This window comes from Geotrypetes seraphini, chromosome 7, assembly GCF_902459505.1.
Source record: "Geotrypetes seraphini chromosome 7, aGeoSer1.1, whole genome shotgun sequence".
Taxonomy (NCBI): domain Eukaryota; kingdom Metazoa; phylum Chordata; class Amphibia; order Gymnophiona; family Dermophiidae; genus Geotrypetes; species Geotrypetes seraphini.
This window is the reverse complement of record NC_047090.1, coordinates 6,243,936-6,269,565: the sequence shown is the minus strand read 5'-3', so window position 1 is coordinate 6,269,565 and position 25,630 is coordinate 6,243,936. Positions and strand designations below refer to the sequence as shown.

General features: G+C 44.6%; 1 protein-coding gene across 9 annotated transcripts in view; it reads left to right on the top strand.

The window, feature by feature from the left end:
• Positions 1–25,630, top strand: part of CALD1 (caldesmon 1) — a 220,030-nt gene that overhangs the window by 177,497 nt on the left and 16,903 nt on the right. For 7 of the 9 annotated variants that reach the window (XM_033951387.1, XM_033951388.1, XM_033951389.1 and 4 more), the window contains 5 exons: positions 54–143; positions 5,589–5,746; positions 12,259–12,520; positions 14,284–14,424; positions 25,392–25,435. In XM_033951387.1, the coding sequence (XP_033807278.1) occupies positions 54–143; positions 5,589–5,746; positions 12,259–12,520; positions 14,284–14,424; positions 25,392–25,435 (695 nt within the window). The remainder of the gene's footprint in view (positions 1–53; positions 144–5,588; positions 5,747–12,258; positions 12,521–14,283; positions 14,425–25,391; positions 25,436–25,630) is intronic. The other 2 variants (XM_033951394.1, XM_033951393.1) reach the window with 1 other exon arrangement.

Genomic DNA, 25,630 nt, shown 5'->3' with positions numbered 1-25,630 from the left:
CTTAAAAACCCTGAGCCTAGATTTATACTGTCCTTTTCAAAAAAAAAAAAAAGGAAAAGGGTGAAGATAAAGATGCAAGAGCAACCTTTAAAAAAGGAACAACGCAAGAGGAGAAAAGCCTTTCAAGCCTCAAGAAAGAGGAGGTAATTCAGTTCTCAGCGCAAGGCAGGGAATTCACATTGCGAGAGAGTGCTGAAACGTTCTCGGCCCAACCAACCAACTTCCTCAATTCTGAGCCTTATTTTGCCACTGGAGCCGAAAAGAGCGTTCTCTTATTTCGTTAAGTGCCAATTTGCAGGAATGAAATTCTACGTTTTTTGACGTCGTTTCAGATCATTGATTGAACCATATCCAGGTCATTCTCTTCTCGGCTGGGCTGAGAACTTTTCAGCAGCCCCTCTTAAGTTCTTTCAGTTCCAGCATCTAATGCCTGATAATCCTTTCTCTGTCTCTGAAATTGCTTCAGACTCTGTTATTACTTTTTAAATCAATCTTGTGAAATCTCTATGCGGTAGATTTTCAATGGAGCATCTGAGCACAAAAAGACGTGAACAAACCCAGTTGGACGTTTAAAATAAGCATCCCCTTCTCCATTGTGAAATAATAAGACCTTCATTCTATTACCTTAAGGCCGGATTCAGTAAATGGCAGTGAAGGTCGAGGGCCAGAAAGATCAACGCTGAAATTGCGTTCTATACAGTTTCAAGTTTATTAAAAATGTGTTATACTGCTTAATCAGACTTCTAAGCGGTGTACATTTGGCAATAATGCAGTAAAAATACAAGTTAGAACAAAACAAAATAATTATTAACAAACCAAAAAGATAGGAATGACAAACAGAAACAGAAGGTATGAATTAGAACACACATCACCCTCCGTATTCGCGGTTTCAATTATTTGCAGTTTTTAGCTTGCTGGCTCATTCTCCCCCCCCCCCCCCCAATTACATCAGCTTGCATAGCGAAATCGGCCAGGTCTCCCACCATGTTATTCACGGTTTCACTATATTCACAATGGTTTTTAATAGAAAACAGTGAATAACATATGAAAAAGTTATTTGCGGTTTTTCTGTATTTGCGGTTCTGTTAATCCCCTATCACAGCGAATACGGAGGGAGAAGTGTACAATATTGATAGGCAAGAGCATAAAAGGGAACCACGAAAGAATTGGGAATTAAATTGTATTGGTGTAAAAGTTAGGAGGTCCTTAATTATAGACTAAAAAAATCTTTAAAAAGGAAAGCTTTTAGTTTAGACTTGAAGTGAGATAAGCGAGTTTCTTGCCCGTAAACAATTAGGTATAGAGTTCCAAAGCGAAATAACTGAGAAAATGTTTGTGCACCTTGTATCGATCTGTCTCGATGATGGAACAGCAAGTTCTGGGAGATAGATATTTGTGAATTCCGGAAGATTTGTGTCATGAATTTTAAATGTTAATAGGAGAATTTTCTAGGTAATTCTATGTTTGACTGGCATGCCGCACCTCACACCCTATAGAGCAGTGATTCCCAACCCTGTCCTGGAGGAACACCAGGCCAATCGGGTTTTCAGGCTAGCCCTAATGAATATGCATGAGAGAGATTTGCATATGATGGAAGTGATAGGCATGCAAATTTGCTTCATGCATATTCATTAGGGCTAGCCTGAAAACCCAATTGGCCTGGTGTTCCTCCAGGACAGGGTTGGGAACCACTGCTATAGAGAACAGTGTTGAGCGCCAGTTCCCATGGATGACTTTGCGCACACGGACGGGCACCTAGTGAAACCTGGTGTAAATCCTGCAAGGGGGATCTTACACGGGTGTGTCTCAGCCTTAAACATCTGGATAGCAGCCTGGGTAACAAAACCAAACGAAGTCCAACAGATCTGCAGTGAAAGGTCAAACAACCGAAGCAAAGAGGAGAGCCACAGAGTAGAGAGTTGTGCGGGGACAGAAATCCCACCCATCCCTGCCCGTCCCCGCCAGGATCCTCTCCGTCCCCACCCGTCCCCGTCAGGATCCTCTCCGTCCCCACCCGTCCCCGTCAGGATCCTCTCTGTCCCCACCCATCCCCGCCAGGATCCTCTCCGTCCCCACCAGGATCCTCACCGTCCCCGCCAGGATCCTCTCCGTCCCCATCCATCCCCGCCAGGATCCTCTCCGTCCCCACCTGGATCCTCTCTGTCCTCACCCATCCCCGCAAGGAATTACCTCCATCCCCGCCCATCCCCATAAAAAGCAGCAATTACTTCTGACAGGATCATCAATTCCACAGTTTCTTTTGTGTTTGCACTGCTGTTTTCCTTGTGGAAACTTTTTGGTGGAACCCTTTTTTTGTTTTCTGTTCAGGTAATTAACTTATAAACCCCCTCTTTTACTAAGGCTGACGTGTCCATTATATTATATGGACGAACCCTGCTTCCAAAGCCTTTCATCCCTGTGGGAGTCCCGTTGGCTAGAGGGGGGTCCCCGTGGGAGTCCCGTGGGCCAGAGGAGGGTCCCCGTGGGAGTCCCTTGGGTTGGGGGGGATTCCTGCGGGATCTCTGCGGGAACCGCGGGATTCCCGCGATCCCCGTTTCTGTGCAGACCTCTACCACAGAGTTGATGTACAAAGTACAGGAACTTTATTGGAATAAATAAATTGTAATAATCCAACTGGTGGTTCTCACCTGAAAGGTGCCCATACCTTTGAAAATGCACCCCTTAAAGATTTCTGTTTCCGCTTTCCCTGTACCTGAATCCTCTTAATCATCTGACTTAGCCAAAATGCGAGCCTAACCGTACAAACTGCAGACTGAAAATCCTACTCGAGAAATCCTACCAGTTTTTTTGCATTGCATTTCTGTTGGGAAACGCAGGCGCGGACTTGGGATGCCAGCATTTCGCTCTAGGGTAAGTAACATGGCTGCCTACACGTACGGAGGCTGATGCAACTCATGGTGCAATATGTGGTCCCAAAAGGGGCTTCGCAAGTTAAACACGGCAGAAATATTGGCAAATGCACCAACGGCCTGACTCTATAAAGTGCCGAAGAACGCAGCACTTGGCGCGTGTCACTCTTAGGCCCTATTTATAGCAGAGCTTAAGGTACACCTAGGCACCAGTAGACGTCTAACCATAGGCGCACCCTATTTGAGCTAAATTCTAGGGGTCTGGAGGGGGGATCTAGGGGTCTGAATTCGACTAAAGTTTCAAGTTTTATTAAAATGTGTTATTCCGCTTATCAAATTTCGAAGCGGTTTTACAATAATATTTCTTTAAAGAAACCCCAAAGGGGTCATACAAACATTTGTCATTATATAAAAACAATATTTGTATTTTCATGGCCACTATGGACTAACAGAATTATAGGAGGGGAACGAACTTCTGTGAAAGTGGCTGGAAACAGGTTGTCATATATTATAAATAGAAAAGTCTTTAAATCGTTCGACGTTGGATTCGTCCCAAAGGTTGAGTTCCATAACTGGAGAATACAGATGAACGTATTTCCAGGTATTATCTGCTGTGGTGATGGGATCTAAGTGCTCTATTAGGTGTATAAGGAATTATTAATCTATTTATGAATTCTGGTTTATTGGAGGTTTGAGATTTGAATGTTAGTAAAAGAATTTTATATGTGATTCGGTTTGGCTTTTATAAGTAATGGTGTCGCGTGGTCGTATTGTTTTGATTTGGTTACTAGCTAGATCGCCGTGTTTTGTATTATCTTTAATCTTCTGAGTTCTTTCTGAATGATTCCCTTGTAGAGCGCATTACAATAGTCTAGTCAAATCCCACACTGCTCCTTGTGACCCTGGGTAAGCCACTTAATCCCCCCATTGCCCCAGGTACATTAGATAGATTTATCAGTCCACCGGGACAGACAGAGAAAAATGCTTTGAGTACCTGAATAAATTCATGTATAATGTTCTGGGCTCCGATGGGAGAACAGTATAGAAAATTGAATAAAGAAATAGTGTGAAAGGTAACCTGCGTAGTATTGTGACATCATAATGCCTTATTCGACCAATAGGAGCCAACCTTATCAGTGATGTCACAATGGCCCATGACTGTCCTTTACTTGGCTCACTTGTACTACATTTCGATTTCTAGGGTGGTGCAGCGGTTAAAGCTACAGCCTCAGCACCCTGAGGTTGTGGGTTCAATCCAGACTGCTCCTTGTGACCCTGGGCAAGTCACTTAATCCCCCCATTGTCCCAGTTATATTACCAGGACAGATAAAGAAAATGCTTGAAGTACCTTCACCTATCTGATCGCATGGCAACTCATTTTGAAATGTGGCCATGCAAAACACTCCCAAGCCAAGGAAGCTAACCTGCTTTTCACTCAGCCGAGGGAGTTGCCCTGTCGGCTTGGTTGTAGCCTCCTTGGTTACGATCCCACAAGGCTATTTGCGAATCTTATGATCTTGGTTTCTGGAAAGCTTTGCAAGGCGTTAAAATGAGGTGCCTTCTCGCCAAGCCTCTTGTGGAAATCATTGCATGGCCTGAGTTTGCACAATGTCTTGCAAGTGTGCTAGTGATCCCGGCAGAAGGCCAGAGACGTTGAGGTGGAGTTAGGTGTGTCGAAGGGTGGGAGTTACGGGAACCATCAGTAGCAGTTAATGAACAGAGCACCTAAAATTGGGACCCTTTTCTATGATATGTCTCCTCGCCGAGCGCCCCTTGCCTTCCTCCATACCTTTTTTTTTACTTCTCCGGCGCGAGGTTGTTGCTCGCATTGGCATTAGCACTTCCGGGACCCGCGCCTAGAAAGTGACGTCAAAGGGTGAGCCAACACCGGACATGGGCACGCTGCTCACGCTGGAGAAATTAAAAAGGTTATGGACTAATATAATGCACTTTTTGATTTTCAGTCCTATACAAATAGCGTTTTTCATTTATTTTGGTTTTTATTTCTATATATTGTCTTTAACCGTGGACTAACATGGCTTTTTTTCAAAGAATTTGAGTCGCATTCCTTTACACAGCACCCTCGAGAGGACTGTATTTCGCCTTTGACCCCAGGGTTCGATGCCTTAGGACTTTTCAGGGACCCCTGAGGAAGACAGCGTAGTCGAAACACGGACTGTGTTGGGTCCTTAGTTCCCATTCTTTGGGTCCTAGACATTGTATCTTTAATAAAGCCTGCATCTTGGACATCTTCTCCACAGTTGTTTTTGTTTCATCTAATATGGCGACCACACCAGTGCTACAAGTAACTTGTTTACGTTTGGGTCCAGCCCATTCTCCACCCCTGTGTAAGTTAAGCGGGTATTTGCAGAATTATGCTACTCCTCTACCCAACTGATTGATATCATCTCGTGCACTAATTCATTTGCATATGCATCTTCCCTGGGTGCTCATATTGGGGCGAAAAACCATACATTTTGAATCTGTCCTACTACTGCTGGATGCAGTCTGTGCCGCTACGTTAAAATTGTCTTTTCATCATCCGAAGTCCTTGCTCAAACTATCTTTTACTGTCCTATATTATGTATATGAACTTGTAACCCGTTCTGGGAGGACAGACTATAAAATTGAACAAGTAGATCAATATATCCTATGTATCTCTATGAAGCTTGCCGTGTCCGAGTGAAATGGATTCATTTTCTCTTGTATTCTGGACAGATAAGGGAGGAGAGGGGCAGCAAAGAGAAGATAACCAAAGATGGGCTGAAGCCGAGCTGGGATCGCAAGAAGACGGTTCCAGACACCAAAGTCCAGAATGGAGAGAGTGTCCACGGACTCGCTACTCACAAGCTTAAGCATGTCGAAAAGACGGTCAGGTAAGTTAACAGCTAACGTGAAATCACAGCACATTTATAAATTGGGGGTCTCGCTTTAAACACCTCAGCGCGCACGTCGCTCCACCGTGCCTAAGCTATTCTGCGTAGGCACCAGCTGCTCCCCTTTTCTCCGGGATACTCAGTGCAAAGAGTGTGCATATCGCTGACCATGTCCTGGAAAATCTGAATCGCTCCCAACCCGATTTTGAGAACGCCATGTGTTATGCGAATTCCATGACGCTCTTAAGCACACCCATGTCATCCATACATGTCATGAAAGTGGTTGTGCGTTAATTTAGGTGCTCCAGCACGGGTTTACGCTGGTGTTCTGTAATGGAATTGGGACACCCAGACGCCATTATTGAACAGGCTCTTCCCACACTGCTCTGGGGGGGGGGCTAAAAGGGTGTTTCTCAAGTCAGTCAAGGAGAACCCCCGTGCCAATAAGGTTTTCAAGATATCCATAATGAAAATGCATGAAGGAGATTTGCATACAAGGCAGGCAGTGCATGCAAATCAATCTCATGCATATTCATTGTGGATATCCTGAAAACCTGATTGGCAAAGGGGTTTCTCCAGGACTGACTTGAGAAAAATTAGGCTAGATTTGCTCCCTTCGATGGTCAGCCCTCCAGGTGTCCTGAACATTACTCACCTGAGCTACAACTGAAAAAGGTGGGTGATTTCCTAAAACAGAAGCCAATAAGCCATTATTGAGATGGATGTGGTGGAATCCACTGCTTATTCCTAGGATAAGCAGCATAAAATCTGTTTTACCCTTTGGGATCTAGCTAGGTATTTGGGACCTGGGTTGCCATAATTTTTTTCAATTTAGCTGCGGGGCAAATTTTTTTTATTTTGGGGGGGGGGGTTCAGGGAGGGAGGGGGTTATGGGTACTTGTTGGGGAGGTTAGTAGTTGTACATATGGCAGGAGGAAGTGAGAACCCTCCTGTCATAATTTTAAAGAACCCGAGTAAAATATAGGGAGGGGAGGGCTGGGCCCGGCCGGGCCAATGACGGTTTCGCGATGGCAGGAGGGAGTTGGCATCCCTCTTGCCATATTTGCGGGGACGGGGTGGGCAGCGTCAGGCCCGATGGTGGCAGCGGCGGATTTAAAACCACGGGCTTGCTCTACTAAAAAGCATTGCGAGCCCGTGGTTTTAAAGGGCAGGAGAGTCGGCCAGGACTTCAACAGTCACTTCTTTTCTGATGGGCAAGCCCAATCGATGTTAGCTACGGTGCTTAGTGAATCGCTGCCCTCCCAAACCTGCATGCCATTTCCCTCATTTGCATGCACGGATTGGGATGGGATCGCTAAACACATTAGTGAATTGGATCAGAGAGAAATCGGGTCGCTAATGGCTCGCAAATCGATCGGTTTGCTTTGTGAATCTAGCCCAATGACGTCATTGTGACATCACTGATGAGGTTGGCTCTTAGGCATTGGTGGAATGAGGCATTGTGACGTCACAATCTCCGCTCTGGAATGTTGCTACTCTTTGGGTTTCTGCCAAGTACTTGGGACCTGGGTTGGCCAATGTTGGAAACAGGATACTGTGCTTGATGGACCTTCGGTCTGTCCCAGTAACGTTCAAAATCCCAGCATTAATAACAGTACAAGCTTCTGTGTTGCTGTCTCTCTTGGAACCGTACAGAGACTCACAAACTGGGAAAATGACGGATCAGGAGAGGTTAAAAGTCAATAGCTCACTCTCTAAGTGACCCACAAGATACTGTTACATACGTCTCACGGCACAGGATGTCTCTCGCGGGCCGTACAGCTAGAAGTTTCTTTGTGTTGGATGCAAGACACAGGAATGTTTTTCAATCAAAGGAATGATTTCACAAATCTCCGAAAGCTACGTCAGGTTTCGGGAATGCACCTCCCCCAGCAGCCACACACACGAAAAGCACCTCACTACCTCTAGAAAATGCACCACAGAAACCAGGCTTAGGGTGGTGGGAAGCTCTGCAGAGCGACGGCTAGTGTGCTTAATAATAATAATAATAATAACTTTATTCTTCTATACCGCCACAATCTTGCGACTTCTAGGCGGTTTACAATCAAGATAGCTGGACATTCAGCGAAATACAATATGCAGATAATCAGAGGAAATACAGAGAGCAGAGACTTTAAGAAAGCAAGAATATAGAAATACAATTTTCTGAGCAAGAGTATAAGATGTACATTTCGGTAGGTAATGTCCGACAGGACCTGTTTGGAATAGATAACAATGAGATAACAGTTTATATGTATCACAGTACCGTGAAATTCAGGTGGGCTAAGGAGGGGGGGGGAGGTAAAGTTAGTGGGTAGGGGAGAGAGAGGGGAAAGCGGGTCAATTGTTTAGGTATTTCAGGAACAGGTATGTTTTTAGGCGTTTCCTAAATTCCCCGTGGGTAGTGGGCGAGGCAGGTTTTCAGTCCAAATCGATGGGCTGCCTAATATTCTCAGTGCCGAGATGGAGCCTGCTGGCTTTTAGCTGTACCAGGGACAGAAGGGGAAATCTTGCCTGGTTTCTTTTACATTACGTTACATAAATTCTTATACAGTACTCCCCCCAAATCCGTTCCAGGAGCACCCGTGAATTTTGAAAAACCAACAATGCGGTTTAGGATCGGAGGCAGGAGAGGACTGCAGGGGCGGTGGCGGGTGCTGAAAATAAAAAGGCTGCGGGATCATTCTTAGTATTTTCTGACCGCCTCTTCCGGGAACTAAAGTCAGGCTACAGCAATCAGGAGCTGCTTTGACAAGCTATCTGGTGCGTCAAAGCAGCTCCCGATTGGTGTAGCCTGCCTTTAGTTCCCGGAAGAGGCGGTCAGAAAATACCGCGAATGACTGACTTTGCGATTCACGAGCCGCAAATTCACGGGGGTTTACTGTACACGGCAACTACCTTGCAGTTCACAGCTAACAGATACTGACCATTTGTAGTACGATCATAATAAATGAATCCAAATATTTACCAAACAAGTGGGTTTTCAATGATTTTCTAAAGACTAGATAAGAGGTTGAGATTAACTTATTTGTCCCACATAGCTGCCAAATATGCAAGTTTTACTAAGAAATTGTTTGTAAACACATCTCTTTACAGACGGGAAGCCAAAAAATCGTATCTCACACAAGTGTTTTCTAGTAGCAAAATTGAAGCGATCCAAAAAGGCCTTAAAACATACAAAACCCAATTTGAAAACTATTCTAGCCTCTATTGCCAACCAATGCAGTCTATATAATACTGTGACACGTGGTCTGATCTTTTCAATCCAAAAATCAGCCGTACCGCAGTATTTTGCAACCTTTTTTACATTTTTCTTAGAGAGAGAGAATATTGCAGTAGTCCAATGGATTGAGCATGAGGGACTGTACCAGTAGTCTGAATGAGAGAAAATCAAAGTATGGCTTAATGGTTCTTAATTTCCATAAAAGCAAGTGAGATTTTTAACTAGAGAAGTCATACGGAAATCGAAAGACAATTTCCGATCAAGGTAGACTCCCAAGATTTTTATAGTCGGCAAGATGGAATAAATTGTGCCGTTTAGATTTATTGAGTCTTCCTTGATCATATCAGACGGATTCTACCGTTGTATTCTGGCACCGGGATGGGGAGTTTTTGAGAGCATTTCTGAGCAGTTTGTGGTGAGCAGGAGCAGGTGGAGGATGCTAAGGTCCTGGAAATGGCCTGAACAGGGTATATTGTTTCTTGAAAGCTTCTATATTGCTACCACTGACTGGGAAGTCAATTCAGAGTTTCTGTAAAGGTTAGGGTTTCCAAATGTCCAGATTTCTTCAGACTTGTCCTCCTATTGATGACATGTCCAGGAGTCTGGACGGCGTTTCAAAACCCGGCACTTTCCTTCGTGCAGGAGGACCATCCACACATGTGCAGATGCCACGCACATCATTGGAAAATCAGGGGCGGAAAACTGCACGGTGACACCAGGAAATTCTTTTTCACTGAAAGGGTGGTTGATCGTTGGAATAGTCTTCCACTTCAGGTCATTGAGGCCAGCAGCGTGCCTGATTTTAAGGCCAAATGGGATAGACATCTGGGATCTATTCACAGAGATAGGTAGGGGAGGGTCATTGGGGTGGGCAGACTAGATGGGCCGTGGCCCTTTTCTGCCGTCTATTTCTATGTTTCTATCATTGAGTCTCATCCGTGCTGCCCGACGAGAACAGACAGTCGGAGGCAGGGCTGGGGCGGGATTGGGAACATGATGGGGTGGAACCAGGGCGGGGATGGGTGGGACTGAGCGGGCCTTGGGGCGGGTCTAGGGGTCCGAATTTTCCAGACGGAAAATCTGGTAACCCTAGTAAAGGTGTTACAATACAGAGTTAATGTTTTCTGAAATAGTTTTCAATATAGACACAATTATATTATAATCATTATATACTATATTTAGGGTTACCATATTTTTCTCCGGGAAACCCTGGACACATGACCCCGCCCCTTTCCACCTCCAGCCCCGCCCTATTCTGCCCCCAGCCCTACCCCCCTCTCTCCTTCCGGACGAGCTCCAGTCGCGTCTGGAGCATGCACAGATGTGTGTGACATCATCGGCGCATGCTCAGAGGCCCTCCAGATGCGGCCGGAAATCATCAAGTTTTGGAAAGTCCGTCCAGGAGTCCGGACAGTCCTCTAAAAAGAGGACATATCCGGGTTTTCCCGGACTTCTCGTAACCTTAACTATATCCAATCTAATCTAATCCAAGATTTCTGAATCACTCTAATACCGTTTAGTTCAAGACCATTTACATCAAAAAGAAGCCATAAGAATTCTGTGAGAAACTACAATTTCTTGGATAAAAAGATGTCCTTACAATTCTGATCAGTTGATCAGGGTGGGGGGAAATCATGTGTCATGACAAGCTGCACAAACCCTGAGGGGGGAATTTTAAGAAATGTGTTAATATTTTCTCCCCTTCTTGCCCAGCTCTGCCTTCTCCTGATGCCCGATATGAGAGCTTGATCGTTGTCAAATTGAAATGTTTTAAGTGGGGTTGAATAATGAACAGTCGTATGGAACTTCAGAGGAATCTAGGTATCTGATCCTGTAATGGAGGGGGTGAAAAAACGTTAGCAGGTTGCTTCATCTGTAAGGAATGCAGTATATTGATATACTTTTGCTTAATGTTCCTGAAATCTTAATGAACTGGAAGGCAGAAAACAAAAAAAGAGCAGATTTATGACCTGGGAGTTGAACCCAAGCCCTCTGCAGGGCTGGGCCTGTCCAGTCATTCTTTAAGATATCACTGACAGAAACCATGTTCAGTGTTGTGTTTGATAAAGATAAAAACAACATTTTTGAAATTCTTTTGCTTCTTGAATCCCGCTCTGCCTTCCCAGAAACCAGCAGGGAGCACACAATCATTTTAAGGCCCTGCCGATGTAACTGGCGATGGTGGGTCTCTCGTGCCAGCCTTAAACTACACACACAAACATGCTTTACTGAAAGAAGAAATCATGTAGTGAAAACTGCCCTGTTTAAATGATTAAGGCATCAGGTTAAGAAAACAGAGAAGCTGAAGCAAGGTGACTTAGAGCAGGAGTCTCAAAGTCCCTCCTTGAGGGCCGCAATCCAGTCGGGTTTTCAGGATTTCCCCAGTGAATATGCATGAGATGGATTTGCATGCACTGCTTTCAATGCATATTCATTGGGGAAATCCTGAAAACCCGACTGGATTGCGGCCCTCAAGGAGGGACTTTGAGATCCCTGACTCAGAGTAAGGATTCTGATCCCTTCCATTATTTCAGGATAGTCTGATCCGGTCCTGCTTTGGCCCCACTGCATGCTGGGAATTCTAGTTTCCAATTACCTAAGAAAGCAGAAGTAGTCCCGGTATATGCAATGATATGAGGGGCAATTCTATAACTTGGTGCCTACGTTTGAGTTTAAGAGGTGCTAAAAACTGACAGTTACAAAGAGAAACATGATGGCAGATAATGGCCTAATGGCCCATCCACTCTGCCCATCCGAAGCATCCACTACCTCCTCCTCTCCCTATTGGCTAAGGCTCTTAACATTTGCATCTCCTCTTCCTATAGGCTAAGGCTCTTTACACCTGCATTATGATGTCACAGAACTTTAGTAATATAGAAACATGATGGCAGATAAAGGCCAAATGGCCCATCCAGAGCATCCACTACCTCCTCCTCTCCCTATTGGCTAAGGCTCTTAACATTTGCATATCCTCTTCCTATAAGCTAAGGCTCTTTATACCTGCATTGTGAGGTCATAGAGCTTTATGGTTATAGAAACTGACGGCCTGGCTTTAATCATTGCCTTGTGGCTTGAATGATGTGCTGTTGCAGTTATCTCTTCTGACAGAGGTTTGAACCAGTTGCAGTCTGTTTTGTACCATTGCATTGAAAAAAGAGGGATGGCGAAGCTTGGGAGGGTTTGTTATCCGTTTACACCATCCCTCCAATCTTAATTAATGATCCTTATGGCGTAATGGTTACTTATCAGGACGGTGGAGCCTCTAAATCTGCTTCTGCTTCTTTCTCAGCACTTCCAGCGTAAAAGCGCATCCAGAGGTTGAGGAGGTGGACGCGGTACCCAAGGTGGAAGCGGGGAAACGGCTGGATGAGCTGCGCCGGCGCAGGGGCGAAACAGAGAATGAGGAGTTTGACAAGATGAAACAGAAACAGCAGCAAGCGGCAGTGGAGCTGGAGGAACTGAAGAAAAAGCGAGAGGATCGCAGGAAGATATTGGAGGGAGAGGAGCAGAGGAGGAAGGAAGAGCAAGCCCAGCAGAAAGCCAAAGAAGAGGTAAGAGCACAGTGGGAGAGGAGCGCGAAGAGGATCATGGGGATCAATGCACAAAAGGGTTGAACCAGGCAGAGAGGCTCCTGCCCAGCTAAACCCCACTGAGTGAGCTGCAGTTACCCAGTTAGAGCCGCTGAATATGTCTGATAAGTGGCCAACCCCTGCCAGCTAGGTTAGGGGTGGGTCAGGGGCGGAGTTAAGGCAAAGGTGACTTAGGGCTAGAATCACTATGCATCGGTTTGCGAGCCCTTTGCGACCCGATTCGCTAACCTCTCCTCCAATCCCATCCCGATCTGTGCATGCAAATGAGCGGAATCGGCATGCAAAGCAGGAAAGACGCGATTCACTAAACTTATCAACTGGCTGGCCGATCAGAAAACTAGTGTCTGGCGAGGACCAGTCGCTTGTGCTAAAAACCCCGATTCTCCTGCTCTCTGCCCCGACTCTCCTGCCCTTCCTTGGCAGTGCAAGCCTGTGGTTTTAACCCAAGGGCTTAAAGCGGGTTAAAACCACGGGCTTGCAAAAAAAAAAAAAAAAAAAGTTGCCTACTGAGAGCATGCGCAGACCATCTACAGGCAAGGAAGATGGTGTCCGCGTGCTCAAGGATCGCTCTCTAGCGATCCGTGGGGTGGGTGGAGGGCATGACAATGATTGTCCCCATTTGCATGCGTCGGCCTGTATGCAATCAGGAACAGATCGGACACGGAAAGGAGGTTAGTGAATCTAGCCCTTAGGCAGTTACTGTAGGAGCAAATTTGATCCGTTAATCAACTAAGTAACCTAGGGTTACCAGATTTTCCGTTTGGAAAATCCAGATCCCTAGATCCACCCCCAGTCCTACCCCCGCTGCCCGTTCTCGTCTGGCAGGACGTCCACGCTTACGCCGATGCCCTGCCCGATGCGATACGGAGGAAAGCTTTTCTAAACCTGGGCAAAGTGCAGTCTGGACCCCCCGGACGTATCTGAGGAAATCTGGTAACCCTAAAGTAATCGCACTTCAAAATGTTTGCGGGACACTGAGTTAACAATTAGAGATAACTGGGAAACAGCACCTCCTTCACATCAGGCCGCAGGCCACAGTGTTCAAATATAGTGCACGTATTCAGTCCTTCTCTGGAGAGTGAACAGCACTGAATCTACATGGACAGACATGATCGCCGCCAGCTCTAGAGATGGTCGTTGATAGTCTGCTACTTCCCGTATACCTATGCCATTTAATTGCGAAGAGTCTGTTTACTGGCCTAACTACAGTAGCTAAATCTCACCGACTCTCTGTAGAGTTAAGGGGAATCTCCATATGCAGCCGGAAGGTGCCAAAGCTGTGAGAATTTCCAGCAGGAGTACCCTGAATACCCACAGAGAGTGCCGGCCAAGGAATTATCCAGATAATGGCTGCCGATAGAGATGGCTGGCTAAATAGTTTTGAATATCGAGGGGGGGGGGTAGTATACTCACAATCCCCACACAGGGGACCAAATGATGCAAATTAAGTTGATTCTTAGAACAATTTAAACATGCCTTCAATGTGGGCATCCTGAAACTCAAATTTAGGGCGGTGCTGAGAATTTCTGATGTCTGTCTGTCATTCTAGTATTTTTGGAAGGCTCTCGTTCTCATATTTTATTGAATACAAAGCAGAGGGGATGTAGCTTAGCCAGAACTTCCTCCCTGCCAGCCTGGACTTCCCACACAAGAAATCTGTGAATTTCTGTGCGCAGAGGATGACCTGCCAGCCTCTCTCTCTCTCTCTCTCTGTCACCTTACAGGAGGAAAAGAGGAGATTGAAAGAAGAAATTGAAAAGAGGCGGGCAGAGGCTGCGGAGAAGCGTCAGAAGATGCCGGAAGAAAGTTTGGCCGATGAAAAGAAGCCTTTTAAGTGTTTCACCCCTAAAGGCTCATCTCTGAAGGTAAAGTTGTAGAAAACTGAAGAATTTCTGACTATTTCATTGTCCTTCCTAATGAAGACAGTTCTCAGATGGGATCTTTAGATTAGTCATGGAATGGGGAACGGGTAAGGGATCATGCAATAAGTTTGCTGTTTATTTCTATTGTCAATCAATGGGGAACCAAGAATTGGTAAAATATCTGATGGGGGTCAGCAAAATAGCACGTGCAGGGCCAGATTTTCCTATAGGCTAACTAGGCTTCAGCCTAGAGCCTCAAGATCAAGAGGGGCCTACATTCAAATTGTTAGCAAAATTAAAATTACACTATTCTAAAAACAGTGAACATTAAAACACTGAACCGAAAATAAGGAGAAATTCTACGCTTCGGGATCGGAACCGGCTCCGGCCGCAATGGGGCGCCGACTCGGCTTCTCCCTTTCTTTTTCTTGCCCTGGGAGGAGCATCGAGGAGGGAAAGACGTCAGTCCGGAAACAGCTGGGCAAAGCCCAGCCCCGCGGGGAGAGAGGCAAAACGTGGATCCGTCAGAACAGGGCGGCCTAGACTGGTATCGGAGGGGGGTGGGGGGGTTTAATGGAAGGCAGGCAGGCAGGATGGCATGGGGGGTGTTCAATGGAAGAGGGATGGGAGGCAGGTGGGCATCGGGGGGGGGGTGAGGTGAGGAAGGACGCACTGGGGGCACTAAGGACATAGGAAAGGGCAATGTTGTGTGTTATGTTTGATTAGTTATTGTTACAAGTACTATATATGGTGCTGAGAATAAATGTCCAAATAAGTGTTCTCGACTTTTTTTTATTTGTTATCCGTGTCACATTTTTTATAAAGGTTAGTACCAATAACAACATGTTTCATTTAACATATTGATATATATCACAGTAATGATGTATTTTATTATCTCTCATGTAATTTACAAACTTAAAAATGGGAGGTGAAAGGGCCTCATAAGTGGAATAGCCTAGGGCCTCTTTTCACGTGGCACAATAGAAAAAGTCACTTCCCCGTGAAACATTGAAATCTTCTCTTCAATAAAGATCACAAAATATATATGTATAGGCTCAGAGACACAGAGGCCAAAATAAGGGGACAAACCCCAGTCATAGCATATGTTTAAACATTATTAAAATCCATTTTCTTTGTCCCCTATTTTTGTCTGTCATATGCGTAATAGAGAAAGAACTTATTGTCCCCTTCTTTTTGCCTCCGTGTCTCCGAGCATATACATATATATTTTGTGATCTTTATTGAAGAGATTTATAGTTACCTAAAAGCAAAGATTTGAATGTTTCTTTTTGTATTGCTGTTTATTTCTATTGGACAGGTCTATTTGATCATATTGAGTGTATGTGGTTATGCTAATAAGTTGCTGTTTATTTTTCTTTTTTTATAGGTCTATTTTATCATATTATTTAGCGTATGTAGTTATCATTGCTAATCCCATCTCTCTGGCTCACTTTTGAATTCAATGAGGACTTTTCGCCCGTAGTTTGCCCTCTCCACAGTAATGAATCCTGTCTGACCCCTGAGCAGAATTCATGGTGTCTTATTGAGTGAAGAGGTTTCCTCTGGCTCTGCACAGGGAAGGGTCCTTTCTGAATCAGGCCTGTCGTGTGTTGTGCCTTAAGTTGCCTTTGCCCTGCGTTGTGTGTGATTTCAAAGACGGCCGGATTTCCCTGGACACCTCCCGGCACTTTGTCCGGGTTTCAAAATGCTTCCCGACAAAATTGCGTCAGGAAGGGACATCACGTGCATGCGCGAATGCCATCTAGGAGCGGGGCTGGGAGGCGGAACAGGGCAGTCCTGGGGGTGTGGCCATGGGTCCGATATTTCCTTCAGGAAAATCTGGTAACCTTAGTTATGATGGCATAGGGAAGGTATTCTCAATGTCAGCCTGGCCTCACCCTGTTCCAGCTCTGCCCCATCCCTGCCCCACAAAGCCTTGCCTCTTCTTCCCTAACCTTTCGGCTGCGTCTGGAGGGCCTCTGAGCATGCATGGAAGCATGTGATCTCATCCGAGCACCCGGACACGTCTGGGTTTTTCCAGTCATCTGGCAATGCTAACCTGGACCCAGTGGCGCAGTAAAGGGTGGCGCAGTCTGCCCCGGGTGCGGTATATGTAAGGGGTGCCACCCCCTTTCTCTCTCATACCTGTTTAATTTTCTCTGCATGAGCAGCATCACGAGCTGTCCATGTTGGTGTTACCTCTCTCTGACATAATAATAATACATTTTATTCACGTGTACCGCCCAACCGCGGGCGGTCAACAATCAAGAACTGTACAATCAGTGAAGCATACATGTAAACAGGTTAAGAAAATGATCAAACTTATCAAACAAATAGGTTTTCATCAACTTTCTAAAGGCATCATACGATTGAGTTTGAGGAGTCAAAGAACTTAACCAGGAAATTCATCTTTCCTAACTGGAAAGCGAAGGTCTTATCTAAAAATCTTTTATTAACGACAAGCTTTTACAGATGGAAACATAAACATACAGACGTTATGAGTATTTTTATTTGACTTATATATTTTGAATTGGGAGGATAGGTATCCTGGGGAGCCAGACCAAAAAGAGCTTTAAAGCAAGTACAGCCAAATTTAAAGAGAATTTGCGCTTCGAATGGCAACCAATGTAGTTGGCGTTAAAAAGGACTCACATGATCATATTTTTTTAATCCAAAGATTGTTTATTGTTTATTGTTTAATTAGTTTCTTGATTAAACGCTTTATCGATTCTGCAAAGCGTTGTACAAAGCACTAGATAAAATAACATTGCAACAAACAGAAATACCATTAAAACAAACTTTTAAAAAATGAAAAAACAAAACTGTTAGACGAACTACAACACGTACTAGGTTAAATAAGGACGCACTAACAAACGATACATGAAGGATAGAGGGAGGAAATACAATAATTATAGTAAATGAGAGAGACATTAAGGGAAAGAACAAAAGGGCAGGACTTAATGGAGAAAAAAGAAGGAGAGAAAAGAGAAAAGAAGGAAAAAAAAAAATAAAAAAAAAAATTAAGAAATAACAACTTCAATTAAAAGCATCTTTAAAAAGGAAACATTTTAAGCTACTTTTAAACGTTTTTAAATTATTTTCTGTTTTTAGATAAAGCGGAAGAGCATTCCAAATCGTAGGAGCAGTTACAGAGAAGATAGAGGTTCGACGTGTGCCAATTATTTTTAAGGAGGGGATATTTAAATTGGATTGGGTTATGGATCTTAAAGATCTTGGTGGATCATAGGGAATCAATATTCGATCAATAAAAGCTGGGGAATTAGTCTGCATAGTTTTAAATGTCAAAAGGGCAATTTTGTAAGTTATCCTATGTGAGATAGGTAACCAGTGGGCATCTTTTAACAGAGGAGTAACGTGGTCATACTTTGTTGCTCTGGAGATTATCTTGATTGCCGTATTTTGAATTAGTTGCAGACGTTTCAAATCTTTGTGATATATACCTTTTAAAAGCGAATTACAATAATCTATTTTTGAAATTATGAGGCGCACAGCCATGTTCTATATTACTCGAATACGATTTAAAGTTTTCTTATAAGATGCTAAATAGATGATGTTACAATAGTCAAGAACAGATAAAATTAGAGATTGAACTAATAATCTAAAGGAAACAAAGTCAAAATACTTTTTATAGTTCGAAGTTTCCAGAGGATTGCAAAGCACTTTTTTTATCATCAGATCAGTATGATCTTCTAACGTTAAATAGCGATCTAATGTCACCCCTAAACTAAACTAAAACTAAACTAAGCCTTAGGTTTATATACCGCATCTTCTCCACTGAAGTGGAGCTCGACACGGTTTACAGAGTTTAAAAAAATATGGGAAGAGAGAAGAGAAAGAGTTTACAAAGCATAAAAAGAGGGGATGTAATCAGGAGAAGAGATTATTATATGCTAGAGAAAAGCCAGGTTTTCAGTTGTTTTCGGAATAGTTGGAGGGAGTCCAGGTTCCGCAGCGGGACAGTGAGGTCGTTCCAGAGGCCGGTGATTTTGGAGAGGAGGGATCTACCCAGTTTACCTGCGTGGAGGATGCCGTGTAGAGAGGGGAAGGATAGTTTAAGTCTGTGGGCAGATCTGGTGGTAGTTGGTGTCGGGGCGAGGAAGGATAGAGGGATTAGGGGCGGAAGGATGCCGTGAATGATCTTGAAAGCCAGGCAGGAGCATTTGAAATGAATTCTGGAAAGTACTGGGAGCCAGTGAAGATTGGTAAGTAGAGGGGAGACGTGGTCATATTTGCGTTTAGCAAAAATCAGCTTAGCCGCAGTGTTCTGGATAAGCTAGAGTCTAAGATCTTAATTGACATCACTTCTGGGCCTAACGCCTAGGAAGGGAAGGGGGCACGTGCGTGGCAGGGGGGTGGCCAAGAAGGCAGAAGAGGGGCAATGCCACTGCCTCCAGCTCTAACCTTTCCCGTCCCCCTTCCCCCCCCCCAACCGTTCAGTATTTTTTTCTCCCTTTCCTACCTCCACCTCCTGAGTTCAGCATCTCATCTCCAGACCCCTTTTCCATGTCCTACATCTCTCCTTCTTCTCCATCACCCTTCTTCTTTCAGGGCCAAAGCTCCAAGGGGAATTAGCACCTGTGAGCGGCCTTTCAGCAGAGATCCTATGCTGCCACGGAGCCTTTAGAGTTTTGCTCTGGAAGAAGGGCAGCAAAAGTGGTGGCAGGGGGAAGAGACGCTGGACATAGGACTGACGTACAGAAGGGAAGATGAGATGATAATTGCTGCTCCACCACTCCAACTCAAATACTGACAACCTAGAGAGGGACAGCTAATCTGCCATATTTGAAAAATCATGAAGTTTAAGGTCTTCATCAGTTTACAAAAGGGCCACATTAATTGGGTTTTTATATATATTTGCCTATATGGCAACCAAAAACAAACCCAACAACAACATTTGGCCTTCAATTATCATAAACATTCTCAGATGTTTCCCATAAGCAATCAGCCAGTGTGGTACAGTAAATTAACAACCCCGCTGAAACTTCAAATCAACATTTGGCAGTCTGGCATTGTAGTGTTCCTGGAAGAGCAGATCGGTTAAAAGAAATTAACATCGTGAACCAGATCCTCTCCATATTGTTGCCAGCTAATATTTCTTCTGGACTGAAGCCTGGCTGTAAATTCCTGGCAACAAGGCAAAGGAAATCTCCATAGAACAAGGCGCTCCGAGCTCCCATACACTGCTGCCACCTTGTGTTCCTTGCAAGAAATGCAAGGTTTCAGACCCAAACAATGTGGTAGGTGGCATCGACTTGTGTTTGAATGCTAGCGATCAAGTTTTTGTGACAGAAAACAGAACTACTACTACTTATCACTTAGGGTATATACAGTATAATCTCGTTATAACGGACTTCAAGAGTCCGTTATATCCAGAGTTGCATTTTTAAAAAAAACTTTATTTAGGTCAGCTTGAGACAACGTACAATCAATGAACAACAGTGACCGCACAACCATATCAGCAACATCAAGAACATAACTCAGCAAAACATTGGTCTGGCACAAAATGATTGCAAAACCAAAACCCTAAAAGATGTTCTAAAGCAGGGGTGTCCAACCTGTGGCCCCGTGAAGTATTTTGTGCGGCCCCAGTCAAGGACGATGCAGTGTTTTCCTCTGTTGCCCCCGGGTGTTTATCATCTTGCCGGCTCCCTCCTCTGTCTTGCTGCAGCGTTTGCACGTTTGTGCGGCCCCAGAAATATTTTTTGGGGCCAATGCGGCCCAGGGAAGCCAAAAGGTTGGACACCCCTGTTCTAAAGCATTATGTCGTACTGTACTGGAAAGAAAAATACTCTTTCATTTTCTTCTGGGCTGCATTTTGATACTATATCATCAGCACGCCATGCGCCTTGTAGGCGGAGCCTGCATGTCCGTTACAGCCGAACAAAACTACAACTAAAAGCGGCTCTAGGGACCAAATTGTTTGTCCATTATATCTGAAAGTACGCTATATGCGATGATTTTCTGCATGTTTATAAAGGCGCACGGCCAGGACCAGCGGACCTCGCCACTATAGATGAGGTTCCGTTATAAGTGAGTCCATTATAATGAGATTATACTGTAGTGCTGAAAGGTGTACAGTTACCAGACATCTGGTCCTCCTTTTCGAGGACTTGTCCAGGGGTCCAGGCGGCTTTTCCAAACCAGGCACTTTGGGTTTTGAAAATCTTTCGACATCGGGATGACATCCACAAACACGTGGATGCAACGCGCCGATATCACGTGCACAAGCGTGTGCAGATGCTGTAGGGCTGGGGGCGGGACAGGGCATGGCATGGGTGGGCCTGGGGGCATGGCCATGGGTCTGGATTTTCCTTCGGGAAAATCTGGTTACCCTATGGAGTGATCCCCTTATGCTGAATGCTCTAGTAGAATCTTCATTCTTAAAAACAATCCGGTCGATAGACAAAACAATGGAAGAAGACAGGAGAGGCTACCCACCAATACGTCTACTGGGTCATATCTCATGTTCTCAAAACATTTTTGCTAACGATATCTCATACTTTCAATATGGGTGGGGGAGACAAAGTCATCAGTGATTCAAACAACTTAAAAACATAAGAATTGCCACCAAAGGTCCATCTAGTCCAGTGTACATCCAAATTTCCCTGGACATGTCCAGGGCTCCGGATGGCTTTTCAAAACCTGGCACTTTGTCCAGCTTTTGAAAAGCTTCCTCAAAATCTCGTCAGGCAGGATGCAAGACAGGCAATGTAGTTATATTGGGAGACTTCAATTTCCCAGGAATAGACTGGAAACTAGGAGCCTCCAACTGCGGCAAGGAGGCCAAGTTCCTGGAGGTGCTAGGGGATTGCTTCCTGGAGCAAATGGTAAAAGAGCCGACAAGAGGCGACGCCACCTTGGACTTGGTCCTAAATGGTCTCACCGGACCGATAACAGAAGTAGAAGTCGTGGTTCCACTGGGAACGAGTGATCACAATGTAATCAACTTTAAACTTGACATCGGGAAAGGGAAACATGCCAAAACCTTAACCACCACCTTAAACTTTAAAAAGGGTAAATACGATTGCATGAGAGCCATGGTAACAAAACGACTCGAGAAGATGGTGATCAAACTTGAAACAGTAGACCAGGCATGGTGCCTATTGAAAAATACTATTGCAGAAGCACAAGATCTCTACATTCCGAGGATTTCCAAAGATCGGAGAACTAAAGGCAAAGGAGAACCAGCATGGCTTACCATACAGGTGAAGGAAGCCATAAAAGAAAAGAAGGACTCTTTCAAAAAATGGAAATGCACGAAGACAACCGAAGCCTGGAACAAACATAAAGATGAACAGAAGAAATGTCACAAGGCGGTGAGGGATGCAAAACAGGACTATGAGGAAAAAATAGCCCGGGAGGCCAAAAACTTCAAGCCCTTCTTTAGATACGTGAAAGGGAAAAAACCTGCAAAAGAGGCAGTGGGACCCTTGGACGACATGGGAAGAAAAGGGTACATCAAGGAAGATAAACAAATCGCAGACAAACTAAATTCCTTCTTTGCGTCTGTCTTTACGAAGGAGGACACCTCAACAATACCTGAAGTGGAGAAACTGTTTACAGGAGAAATAAAGGACAGCCTCACCACAGTTGAAGTGAACTTAGATCAGATATACTACCAGATCGACAAACTTAAAAGTGACAAATCCCCTGGACCGGATGAAATTCACCCGAGAGTCTTGAAGGAATTGAAGGTCGAAATCGGAGAGTTACTGCAAAAACTTGCAAACCTGTCAATCAGAACTGGTCAGATACCAGACGACTGGAGGAAAGCGAACGTCACGCCAATTTTCAAAAAAGGATCGAGAGGAGAACCGGGCAACTATAGACCTGTGAGTCTTACATCTGTCCCCGGCAAGATGATTGAATCACTGATCAAGGATAGCATAGTTCAGCACTTGGACACACATGACTTGATGAAACCCAGTCAACATGGATTCAGGAAAGGGAAATCGTGTTTGACGAATTTACTCCAATTCTTTGAGACCGTGAACGAGCAAATTGATAGTGGAAAGCCGGTGGACATAATATACTTGGACTTCCAGAAAGCATTTGACAAAGTTCCACACAAAAGACTTCTTAGGAAACTACAAAGCCATGGCATAGAGGGAGATATACAAAGATGGATAGGCAAATGGCTGGAAAACAGGAAGCAGAGAGTGGGCATAAATGGGAAGTTCTCCGACTGGGAGAAAGTGACTAGTGGTGTACCCCAAGGCTCGGTACTTGGGCCGATCCTTTTTAATATTTATATCAATGACCTGGAAAACGGAACATCCAGTGAGATCATCAAGTTTGCAGACGACACAAAACTCTGCCGGGCAATCAGATCACAGGAGGACAGTGAGGAACTCCAGAGCGACTTGTGTCGGTTAGAAAAATGGGCGGAGAAATGGCAGATGAAGTTCAACGTGGAGAAATGCAAGGTAATGCATTTAGGCAGTAAAAATAAGGAATACGAGTACAGAATGTCAGGTGCAACTCTGGGAAAAAGTGAACAAGAAAGGGATCTGGGTGTACTGATAGATAGGACCCTGAAGCCGTCGGCACAATGCACGGCAGCGGCAAATAAGGCAAATAGAATGTTGGGCATGATAAAGAAAGGAATCTCGAGTAGATCGGAGAAAGTTATAATGCCGCTTTATAGGGCAATGGTCAGACCCCACTTGGAATACTGCGTCCAACATTGGTCTCCCTACTTAAAGAAGGATATAAAACTGCTGGAGAGGGTGCAGAGACGAGCAACTAAACTAGTGAAGGGTATGGAGAAACTGGAATATGAGGATCGACTTAAAACACTGGGATTGTTCTCCCTTGAGAAAAGGAGACTGCGTGGGGATATGATCGAAACCTTCAAAATACTGAAAGGAATCGACAAAATAGAGCAGAAAAAACTATTTACATTGTCCAATTTGACACGGACAAGAGGACATGAAATGAAGCTAAGGGGGGGCAAGTTCAGGACTAATATCAGGAAGTTCTGCTTCACACAGAGAGTGGTTGACATCTGGAATACTCTCCCAGGGGAGATTATTGCGGAATCGACAGTCCTAGGCTTCAAAAGCAAACTAGATGCATATCTCCTTGAGAGAGGCATATAAAGATATGGTTGGCTATAAAATAAGCCAGGTGTATACCTAGCAGGGCCTCCGCGTGTGCGGATCGCCGGACTTGATGGACCGAAGGTCTGATCCGGAGATGGCGCTTCTTATGTTCTTATGTTATGTTCTTATGTTCTTATGTTCTTATGGCATACACACATGTGTGAATGCCCGACAAGAGCAGGCAGCTGGGTGGGGGAGGAGGGACTGGGGCAGGGATGGGTAGAACTGGGGGCAGGTCTAGGAGGTCCAGATTTTACTAAAGGAAAAAGCTGGTAACCCTAAGTGTACTTCTAACAATGGCCAACGTGCTTGGTGGAGACCACAAAAATAGCAAGGTTCTATGTTACTGACCCTAGGGATAAGCAGCGGCTTTCCCCAGGTCACCCTTCATAGTAATTTATGGACTTCGGGAATTTGTCCAAGCCTTTTTTTAAACCCTGTTATGTTAATTGCTTTTACCACACCCTCCAGCATCCAGTTCTACAGCCTAACTGTTGATTGAGTGAAAAATATTTTCTGCACTTTGTACTTTTCTGGCACAAGAAGCTCCTTTGCATTCTCAGTAGAGCAAAGGATTCATTTAGTCTCTGCGCTATGGCCTGGTCCTCCCTGAGTGCTTCTTTTATTCCTTGACTCCCTCAGGGAATTTCTGTTTCTAAAGTACCTGAAAAAGTGTTTGCTATGAGTTTTTGCCTCTACAGCAAGCACTGTTCCTCTAAAGTGAACAGGAGTCCTCCACCTACAGCCCTGCCAGTGGAGGGTGCTGTTTCGTTATCACATTTTCTGCAGGACTCCAAGAATCTGCCTGGCTCTAGCAATATTAAAGCACTGCCACCCACTGGCAGCAATGCAGTTGGAGGACTCCCGCTCATCTTAGAGGAAACAGTGACAGCACGCTTCTCTTCAAATTTTCTTAGTCTCCCTTATCAATGCCTTGCATCTAACTTGCCAGTGCTTACGCTGCTTCCTGTTTTGGGTTGAAGCTGTATTTGTGTGGATTGTAGCTTGCTGTGACTCTTTTGGATCTGAAGGCCTGCTTTTGTCTTAGACAGATGACGTTCAATGCTGTAACAATGCACGTAAATTTACCTGCGCATTATGGCTTTGATTCTATAAATGACAACCTAACTTGTAAGCGCCGAAGAGCACAAGTGTCCATCATACGCTAGGCGCTGTTTATAGAATCACACTTCGCAGAACCTGAAGCAATCTTGGCAGCGGTAGGCGTTGAAACAGTAGGCGAGTTCCATTTATGCCAGTGTTTTCTTGGCCTAAGTTAAATACCTACCGGTGCCTCAGTCAAACCACACCCCAAATCCACTCAGGATCCACCCCTAACCCTCCTACTTTCACGTAGGCACACTGGAGTAGACGCCTACCGAGTTACGTGCCTACCCGCTAATTAATTGCAATTTAATCATTTTTAATGGTGGTTTTCAATTAATGGCGCCAATTAAGGCTAATTGAATAATTAAGTTAGACGCCTAGATTGATCAAGGCACCTAACTATAGGCATCTTTTATAGAATCAGGGTCTCTGTGCATAAATGTGCAAAAGAGTGACACCAATGTATGCACAAGCACTTGTTTGCACTCGTGTCAATAAGCGCTATTCTGTAATGCTATACCTAATTTACATAGCACATGTATGTAAAGGGAGCACAGACAGGCTTCCAGCTGATGTAATTGTGGCTGTCTAAATGTTAGGCCTTTGATACTGGATTACAGAAATATTCTATAATGGAACCCAGGTGCCCAGTATAGAATGGGCTCCGACCGTGCAGCCTCGGGATGCGGCATCCAGTTGCAGAACTGACCCCTAATTGTGCGTGATGCTTTCTTGCAGATAGAAGAACGGGCAGAATTCTTAAATAAATCAGCTCAGAAAAGGTAAGATGGTTTATATTGGTGCCACAAGGAGTGGTTTGATTTTTCCGTCAAGCAATTAATGCCACAATTAACAAATTATTTATGAGTCGATATATCAGAAAAATTAATGGTGACTAATACAATTCACTGGGCTGCAGGAGTCTGCCCCCAGCATCTTCCCCTCTTTCTCCTCCACAGTGTACCTCAAATCGGGTC